The sequence below is a fragment of the Gallus gallus genome, chromosome 21, assembly GCF_016699485.2.
Source record: "Gallus gallus isolate bGalGal1 chromosome 21, bGalGal1.mat.broiler.GRCg7b, whole genome shotgun sequence".
Taxonomy (NCBI): Eukaryota; Metazoa; Chordata; class Aves; order Galliformes; family Phasianidae; genus Gallus; species Gallus gallus.
This window is the reverse complement of record NC_052552.1, coordinates 157309-166384: the sequence shown is the minus strand read 5'-3', so window position 1 is coordinate 166384 and position 9076 is coordinate 157309. Positions and strand designations below refer to the sequence as shown.

Sequence of the window (9076 nt, the reverse complement as noted above, 5' to 3'; positions counted from 1 at the left end):
TGAGGGTACAGTTTTTCCTTGTGCTCCATCCTGTCACTGGGTTGGAATACTATTGGAGACATTTTTCTTATGGGAAGGGTCTTTATGAGCATGTTGCATGCATGCTGGCACACATGAACTGCCACCATCTTGGTGATTCAGGGTCTTACAGTTCCTGTCCCACTTTCATGCTAAATAAAACCCTCCAAATCACGCCCAATGCATCACTGCACTTCATGAGAATAAATTTAAAATAAATTAAATACTTCAATTAAAACAAAGGTGCAAGGCTGCAGCAGGGTCTATGTAATAGGTTTGTCTTGGTCCTCACCCTCATTTGGTCACATCCAAACGTGATCACATCCGCATTCGGCGGCATCCATATATGCTCTAAACCATATTTGATTGTAAGTATATCTGGTCATGCCCACATATGGTCACACTCATATTTACAACCATACATGGCCACATCCATGTTTTTGTCACACACATATGTGGTCACATCCATATAAGGTCACAACCTCATGTGGTCATGACTGCATTTGGTCATGTCCACATATGATCAGTAAGATACGTGATATGGAAGACACATGGAAGGGACATGAGGAAAGAGCAACAGGAGGGAGCAGATATTTTCTGTCTCTTCCACCGCTGAGGACGGATAGAAAAAAAGGATGGAAGGTAAAGATTACAGGAAAGGTTTTTTTAAGTATGTCTACAGTACAAGAAAGACTAGGGAAAATAGGGGTCCCCTACTAAATGAGGTGGGTGCCTTGGTAACAGGGGACACTGAGAAGGCAGAGATTCCAAATGCCTTCTGTGCTTCAGTCTTTAATGCTAAGACTAGTCCTCAGGAATCCCAGACTCTGAAGGTAAGAGAGAGAGTCTGGGGAAAGGAAGACTTCCCGCTGGCTGAGATGGACCTGGTCAGAGAGTGCGTAGCCAAAATCAACACACACAAATCCATGGGCCCCTATGGGATGCACCCATGTGTGCTGAGAGAACTGGCAGAGGCGATTGCAGAACCGCCCTCTATCACTTTTGAATGGTCCTGGCAAATGAGAGAGGTGCCTGAAGTCTGGAGGATGGCCAATGTCAGTTTTCAAAAAGGGCAAGGCGGATCCAGGAAACTACAGGCCATTCAGCCTCTACTCCGTCCCTGGAAAGGTGATGAAACACTGGTTCTAGATGCCATCTCCAAGCAATTGGAAGAGAAGAAGGTTATCAGGAGTAGTCAGCATGGATTCACCAAATGGAAATCGTGCTTGACCAACTTGATAGCCTTATATGATGTCATCACTGGCTGGGTAGATGGAAGGAGAACAGTGGGTGTTGTGTACCTTGACTTCAGCAAGGTGTTTGACACCATCTCCCAAAACATCCTTATTATGAAACTTAGAAAACATGGAATGGCTAGCAGAGCTCAGAGTGATCATCAGTGGCGCAGTCTGGTTGCAGGTCTGTAACTAGCAGTATTCCCCAGGGATTGGTGCTGGGTCCGGTCTTGTTCAACATCTTCATCAGCAACCTGGATGAAGAGACAGAGTTCACCCTCAGCAAGTTTGCTGGTGTTACAAAGCCGGGAGGATCAGCTGACACACCTGAAGGCTGTGCTGCCATTCAGCAAGACCTGGACAGACTGGAGAGTTGGGCAGGGAGGAACCTGATGAGGCTTAACAAATGTGGAGCCTTGCACCTGGGGAGGAATAACCACTGTAGCAAAAATGCTCAGTCACGGCCTGAAGCAGTGATGGAACACCTGGTGGGAAGGCAAGGCCAGCCTAGGGGAGCTCAGGTGCATGCAATGTACTGAGTGATTGGACAGGTGGAGTCAGGATCCGCCCCTTCCCAGCCCTCATTTAAGGGTTGGCAGTGAAAGTGAGGGGTTTTTGCTGGAGGTCCCTGTGTACCTGAGGACTTCTAAAGGTAAGCAGCAATTTTCCTTTTTTTTTTTTTTTTTCCTGCATCTTCTGCATTTGGGCTTGTTCTTATTTGTTGTAGCCAAAGACTTTGCCACCCCACTGTTATCATGGTACTTTCAATCCCATTATAGCATTACAACTGCATGCATCAGCGCAGGCTAGGAGCTGACCTGCTGGGGAGGAGCTCTGCAGAGAAGAACCTGGGGGTCCTGGTGGACAAGAAGATGGTGATAAGCCAGCAGTGTGTCATTGTGACCAAGAAAGCCAATATTATCCGGGGTACCCTGCACAGAGCGTGGCCAGTAGTCAAGGGAGGTTATCCTCCTCCTCTGCTCTGCCCTGGTGAGTCCACTGTGGGATAGACTACTGTGTCCAGTTCTGGGCTTCCCAGTTCAAAAAGACAGGGATCTCCTAGAAAGAGTCCAGCAGAGGGTCACAAAGATGATAAAGGGCCTCGAGATGTCCAGTATGAGGAGAGGCTGAGTAATGTGGGTCTGTTTAGCCTGGGGAAAAGGAGGCTGAGAGGGGATCTGATAAATGTTTATAAGTATCTGAATGGAGATGGGAGGTAAATGGATGAGGCCAGGCTCTCTGTAGTGGTGCACAGCCATAGGTCAAGGAGTAATGGCCTGAAACTTGAGCATAGGAAGTTCTGTACCTAACATGGGGAATAACTTCTTTATGCTAAGGGTGACAGAGCAGGTGCTCCTTCTATGGAGATATTCAAGACTGATCTGTGCGACCAATTGTAGGGAATTGCTTTATTAGGGGGGTTGGACTCAGTGATCTCTTGAGGTCCCTTCCAACTCCTCTGATTCTGTGAGGCGCGTGGGGAGGAGCACACTAGGAAATAGCACCCTGGCATGGCACCAGCTCAGCTCCGGTGTCGTGCTGCATAATTTACAGTGTGGGTTTCTCTTTGGTGACAATGCTGCTTTGTTACATCAGGGTTATAAAAAAAAAAAAGCACTATTCAGAGGAAAACGGTATTCGGGTGAAAAATCAGCACTGATTCACACTCTTATCAGAAAGCTCAGCGGTGCGCACCAGCTGGGTGGGATCAGGCTGTGTTAATCCCCTCCCTGCTGCCAGCCTTTATAATCCCCTCGTGCTGTCTCTGCGAGCACTCGGGTGCGTGGTGTCATGGCCCAGCAGCGTCGTGTTCAGCTCTGCACGCAGCGGCCCACCAGCACCGTCTGTGTGCTGGGCACTGAGCTGTCCTTGGACATCCAGGGGTAAGCAATGGGGTGTCTGAAGATCTGCCTTGGAGTTATATTATTTTCTCTTTCCTCCTGCAGGAATTAAAGCTGGGTTAAGCAAGGAGAGGGTAAAAATAGAGGTGGATGGGTTGAGCTGGGGAAAGGCAATGCTGATGCATTCAGGTGGGTTTTCCAAGGGGGTTCAGCATCCAAAAGAAAGGGATTGCTCCTCCTGCTCCAAGGGGCTTTCAGCACCTGGAATGGGATGGCAGCACTACGCAGTGCTCAGGATGAATGGAGAAGTTCTCAGTCTCTGTGGAGAAACAGATTTTGGGTGCCAAGTCCCAAATCCAGTTGCATTCTCCATCCGGGCTCTGGAACTCCATACCAGGGGCTGCTGTGCTGTCCCAACGAGAAATAGAAATATTTCCTTGTGTAGGTGAGTACAGAGTTAACCATGGAGGCATTGCTTGCAGGGGCATTCCCTGCAGCCATGCATGTGTTTGGCCACAGCCCGGTTTACAGCAACAAGTTTTGCTTTTTCTTCCATTTTCCTTAAAGCTCCAACTTGCTTTAGTCTTGCTTCTTTAGGTTGCTTTGTGCTGCCCCAAACACGCTGCTCTGTGGATGTCAATAGCATCCACAGCACCCAGGGTTGGGTTTCTCCCCTGCTTGCAGAAGTTCCTGCCCCGGCAGTGCCCTCTTGCACTGAGTGCTGCATGCTGCAGCCTGCCCATTCGCCTGCTGGTGCTTCCTCCATCCCCATTTGCTTCCTGCACCCGCTGTGACTTTGCTGTGCTCTGAAGGGGATGCATTTGTTGCTGTGGGGTGAAATGTAAATATCCAGGAGGCCTCATGCCATAAGAAAAGAGCTCTGGGGTTTTGATGCAGATTAATAGTGCAAAATTTCTTGGGCTTGAATAATGTAGAGTTGGGGATGTTTTGCAAGATTTGTTGCACATTGCAAGTTTTATTTCACTTTGCAGAATTTATTGCAGTTGCATTTTGTAGAATTTATTGCTGCTTCTAGGACTTGTTGCAATTGAACACAGCAGGATTTTTTTTAGTTTGAATATTGCAGGATTTGCTGCAATTACAGGATTCATTACAATTGAACGCTGTAGGATTTCTCGAGGTTGAATGTTGTAGGACTTACTGCATTTTGTGGGATTTGCTGCATACTGCAGGATTCGTTGCAATTGTACGTTGCAGGACTTGCTGCACCACTGCAGCAATGCCCTAACAGCTGTGCTCCACCAGGTCAGCACCCAAAGATGCCATCGCCTTCCATGTGCAGGGCACACCTGGTGTGAAAGTCTATGTGGTACATGAGACACAGAGTGTGAAGCTGCCCTCCAGCGTCACCCGCTGGCCGTTGGCCACTGGCACTGAGGTGCTGCTCACCATGGAGGCAATCAGCAAGGACGTGGGGGATGAGAAGGTGGGTGACAGAAGCCCAGCAGCACCCAGACCCTCTCTGGGTGATACTGAACTCATTGGCTGTGACATCACAGGTCAGGATTTCCTATTTTGGTGAAGCCAGTGGGGTGCCGGTGGGCCGAGCCATGCTGTACCTCACCTGCGTGGGTAAGTGGGAATATTTGGTTGCAGAAAGTGGTGTCTCCATGCCACCTCTCCACTGAGCACGTGTTGTCCCTGCAGACATCTCACTGGATGCTGACACTGGTCGCAACGGGTCAGTCAGCAAGACGTTGGTGGACAAGGTAATGCAGTGAAGACAACAGTCCCCAATCCCACAGGTGGCCCCAGTGGTGTCCCCAACTCTGCTTTGCTGTCCCCAGGCCACATGGACATGGGGTCCTGATGGTCATGGTGCCATTCTGCTGGTCAACTGTGACTGTGATGACCCCAAAAGCCGGTTGATGGGTGACAGCAGCGAACCCCAAAGTCAGCTGACAGATAATCGTGACACTGTTGTGTGCTCCTATGAAGGTATGGCCAGCTCCTTTTTGCCGTGTTTCCTCTTTTTGGTGACTTTTCTCCCCAATTTGTCCTCACTGTCACTCCAGACCTGAAGGACATGTCACAGATGGTTCTGCGGACCCGTGGACCACGCACCATCTTCACTGGCCATGGCCTCGTCCTGCACGTGAATTTCAGTGATGCTGATAAAGTTGGCGTGTTCTACGGAGGCAGTGAGTGTGGGATGACCCCTCTATGGGCCCTCCTATGAATCATAGAATCCTTAGAGTTGGAAGGGACCTCTGAAGGCCATCTAGTCCGACTCCCCTGCAATGAACAGAGACACCACAGCTGGATCAGGTTGCCCAGGGCATTACCTATCCTCACCTTGGAAGTCCCCAGGGATGGGGCATCAACCACAACACTAACTAACCTGTTCCAGTGCCTCACCACCCTCACTGGAAAATACCTTTTCCTTATATCAAACTTGTTTCTGCCCTCCCTGATCTTGAAGCCATTTCCCCTTGTTCTATTGCCATAGATCCTGCTAAAGAGTCTGTCCCCTTCTTTCCTGTAGCTCCCCTTTAGATACTGAAAGGCTGCTATCAGGTCACATCATAGCCTTCTCCAGGCTGAAGAGCCCCAGCTCTCAGCCTGTCCTCGTAGGAGAGGTGTTTCATTCCATGGATCACTAATGAGGTGGTCAAAACAGGAGCTGATACCTCCAGAATCCCAAATGCATCCTATGAGGTTGCTTTGTTCCCAGTGGTACAACGGTACACCCAATGGTAGTGGTGTGCTCACTGTGTCCTAGTGTGTGCTTGATGCAATACCAAGCTGCTCCTTTTGCAAGGAGCTGAGAAATGGAGGTGGAATGCTACAGTGCAAGGTGGGTGCTGCATGGTGCTGCTTGTGTCCACAGACAGCATTGCACTGGAGGAGTACAAGCACGTGCTGGGTGGTGAGAAGCTCGCCTATGCTGTGAAGCCCAGCCAGCACCAGGAGGAAAGCATCTTCTACGTGGAGGGGCTTGCCTTCCCTGACGTCAGCTTTTCAGGGCTGGTTGCATTCCATGTCACACTGCTGGAGAGCCCTGAGAAGGTGATGCCCTAAATCACATAGGTTTTACTGACAGATGGGGTGAGCAATATCTCAATCCCACTCCCCCCTTGCAGGGCTTGCTGGAGACACCAATTTTCACGGACACGGTGGTGTTCCGCATGGCTCCATGGATCATGACACCCAACACGTTGGCACCATTGGAGGTCTTTGTGTGCAGGTGGGTGCCAGAGGGGGTTGGTGGCTGCATCCCTCCGGGCTCCACTGCATCCTTGTGCCTCCCTGGTTTTATTTCCCAGCGTGAAGGACAATGAGGACTTTGTGGCGGCTGTCAGCGCACTGGCTGAAGAAGCCAAGTGCCCAGTAACCATTTGCCCACTGCCCGAGAACCGCAATGACCGCTGGATCCAGGTGGGTGATGTGGGGTTGGGGACCCCCTCGGGCTGTGGCTCCACAGCACTTCTTTTTCCTCTGCTCCCTCTGCAGGATGAAGTGGAGTTTGGCTATGTGCAAGCACCTCATAAAATGTTCCCAGTGGTCTTGGACTCACCTCGTGACCGGGGCCTGAAGGACTTCCCTGTCAGGAGCATCCTGGTACCCAACTAAAGTCCTCCAACCCCTGGTGTTGGGTTTCCTTGTGCTAGTGAGGAGTGGTGTGTGCTGTGGCAGTCTGGAAAAGGATGAAGAAAAGAATGAGAATGAATAAAAATAAGAGTAGGGATAGGAGTGGGAATAGGAATAAATAAGAATGAGAATACAAGTAAGAACAAGAGTAGTAATAAGAGAAGGCATGGGAACAGGAATAAGAAGAGTCGGAATAGGAATGAAGAAAAGGAGTAGAAATGAGAATAAGAGTAGGAATAGGAGTAGGAACAGGAATAGGCATAAGAGTAGGAGTAAGAATACTCTGAAGAATCAGAAAAGGAATAGGAACAAGGATAAGATGAGCAATCATAAAGGGCCATGGTTGAATGATGGGGCTCAGCAGGTCAAGCTGATGGTTGGACGTGATGATCCTGAAGGCCTCTTTCCCAATGCGTATGATTCTCTGAATCCACAATGGGGTAAATTAATTTGTAGGAAGAATATAAGCCAAGTTAGCAGGGGAAACAGGAGCATCATGCTTCAAGGTTTGGCACTCCCAAGGCTTAGTGCCAGCCCTGCTTTCCCCCCCAGGGCCCTGATTTTGGCTATGTGGCTCAAGAAACACCAGAGAACACCTCCAGCCTCGACTCCTTCGGCAACCTGGAGGTCAGCCCACCAGTGACAGTGCGCAGCAAGGAGTACCCGCTGGGCCGCATCCTCATTGGCAGCAGCTTCCCCAGGTGAGAGATGGGATTTTGGGGTACACCACCTGCAAAGGCTTAGGCTGAGGTCTTCATTCATTGCCCTTAGGTTTGGCGGCCGGCGCATGGCCAAAGCAGTGCGGAATTTCCTCGCTGCTCAGCGTGTCCAGGCGCCTGTGGAGCTCTTCTCAGACTGGCTGCAGGTCGGGCATGTTGATGAGTTCCTCAGCTTCATCCCTGCACCTGATCGGAAGGTGGGCAACTCGGAAGGTGGGGTGATTTTTGGGGGGGGGGAAACACGGGGTGAGCTCATTGCTCTTCTGATCTACAGGGCTTTAGGCTGCTGCTGGCCAGCCCCAGTGCCTGCTACCAGCTGCTCAGGGAGAAGCAGGAGATGGGCTACGGGGAAGCGACAATGTTCCAGGGTAGGGATGCTGTGGTACCTCACACCCCCCAAAAAAAACACTGTCCTCCCAACATGGGGTGAGGCTCCCTGCTCTGTGTTCAGGGCTGCATGGTGTGCCCAAGCCGAGCATCAGCGAGATCCTGGGAAATGAAGCACTGCGCAAGTTCAATGCCTATGCGCAGGTGAGGTCCTGCATCCATCCTTCCCTGTCACTGTGTCCATCTGTCCACCTTCCATTCCCTCCATCTTTCTGTCCCACTATCCTCTCTCCCTTTCTCCCAGTCCCTCTGTCTGTCCTTCTCCCCTCCTCTGTCTCCTCATCCCTATTACTGTTCCCAACCCTTTCCCTATACCACCCTAACCCCATTCCCGTCCTTTGTCTGTCTCTCTCCCTACCTTCTCATCTCCCCATTTCCCTGTCACTGTTTCCCAGTCCCTTTGTTCCCATTTTTGTCTCCCTGTCTCTCTGTCCCTGTCCCCGTTTGTCCTTGCCCTCCCATCTGTCCTTCTGTCCCTGTCCCTCTCCCCATCTCTGTCCTCCCACCCTCCTATCCTGTTCCTCTGACCCCTTGTGTCCCGTCCCCCCCCCAACCACACTCCCTTTCTGCAGAGCTGCATCAGTTGGAATAGGGACATCCTGAAGCGGGAGCTGGGGCTGGCTGAGCAGGACATCATCGACATCCCGCAGCTCTTTCAAGCTGATCACCAAGCCAGAGCCGTAGCCTATTTCCCTGACATGGTAATGAGCAGCTCAGTGTGAATTGAGGGCTGCATGCTGGCAGCCCTTTGTGTTCTCCTTGTTCATCACTGGGGTGACGAAACTACTTCTGGTCCATCTCCAGGTGAACATGCTGGTGCTGGGCAGACACCTGGGCATCCCCAAGCCATTTGGACCGCTGGTGGACGGGCAGTGCTGCCTGGAGGAGCGGGTGCGGGCACTGCTGCAGCCCCTGGGGCTCTCTTGCACCTTCATCAACGATTACTTCTCCTACCACAAGCTTGCTGGAGAGGTGCACTGCGGCACCAATGTCCGCCGCAAACCCTTTGCCTTCAAGTGGTGGCGGATGGTGCCCTGAGCTGCCAGTTTTCCTCCTTTTTTCCCCCAAATCCCCTTCTGCATCCCTCTAAGTGCCTTCTGCAACAGCCCCCCAACTCCCCTTGGAAATAAATGAGGGCTGTGCCTGCTTCCAGCCTCCTGCTGAGGTTAAAGGCATCTTTAAATGGTGTTTAGTGGGGTGATGCGGTGCTCTTCAGAGATGTATATGGAACAAAAGCATCTGCATATTTAACAATGCATTCCAT

General features: G+C 50.9%; 1 protein-coding gene across 1 annotated transcript; it reads left to right on the top strand.

The window, feature by feature from the left end:
- The first annotated feature begins 3026 nt into the window (after positions 1–3026).
- On the top strand, positions 3027–8983 carry PADI3 (peptidyl arginine deiminase 3). Its single transcript, NM_205043.2, has 16 exons — positions 3027–3136; positions 4361–4541; positions 4615–4687; positions 4763–4824; positions 4903–5053; positions 5131–5256; positions 5946–6124; positions 6199–6302; positions 6382–6493; positions 6569–6676; positions 7259–7407; positions 7478–7622; positions 7700–7793; positions 7877–7956; positions 8385–8513; positions 8617–8983. Exons 1-16 carry the CDS (start codon positions 3045–3047, stop codon positions 8848–8850), a joined length of 2019 nt encoding a protein of 672 aa, NP_990374.2. The 5' UTR covers positions 3027–3044; the 3' UTR covers positions 8851–8983.
- The last annotated feature ends 93 nt before the right edge of the window (positions 8984–9076 follow it).

Coding starts and splice junctions, on each gene's coding strand:
- PADI3 (NM_205043.2), top strand. CDS start 3,045: ATGGCCCAGCAGCGTCGTGTTCAGCTCTGCACGCAGCGGCCCACCAGC. Junction 3,137..4,360: donor CTGTCCTTGGACATCCAGGG/GTAAGCAATGGG, acceptor GTGCTCCACCAG/GTCAGCACCCAAAGATGCCA. Junction 4,542..4,614: donor AGGACGTGGGGGATGAGAAG/GTGGGTGACAGA, acceptor GTGACATCACAG/GTCAGGATTTCCTATTTTGG.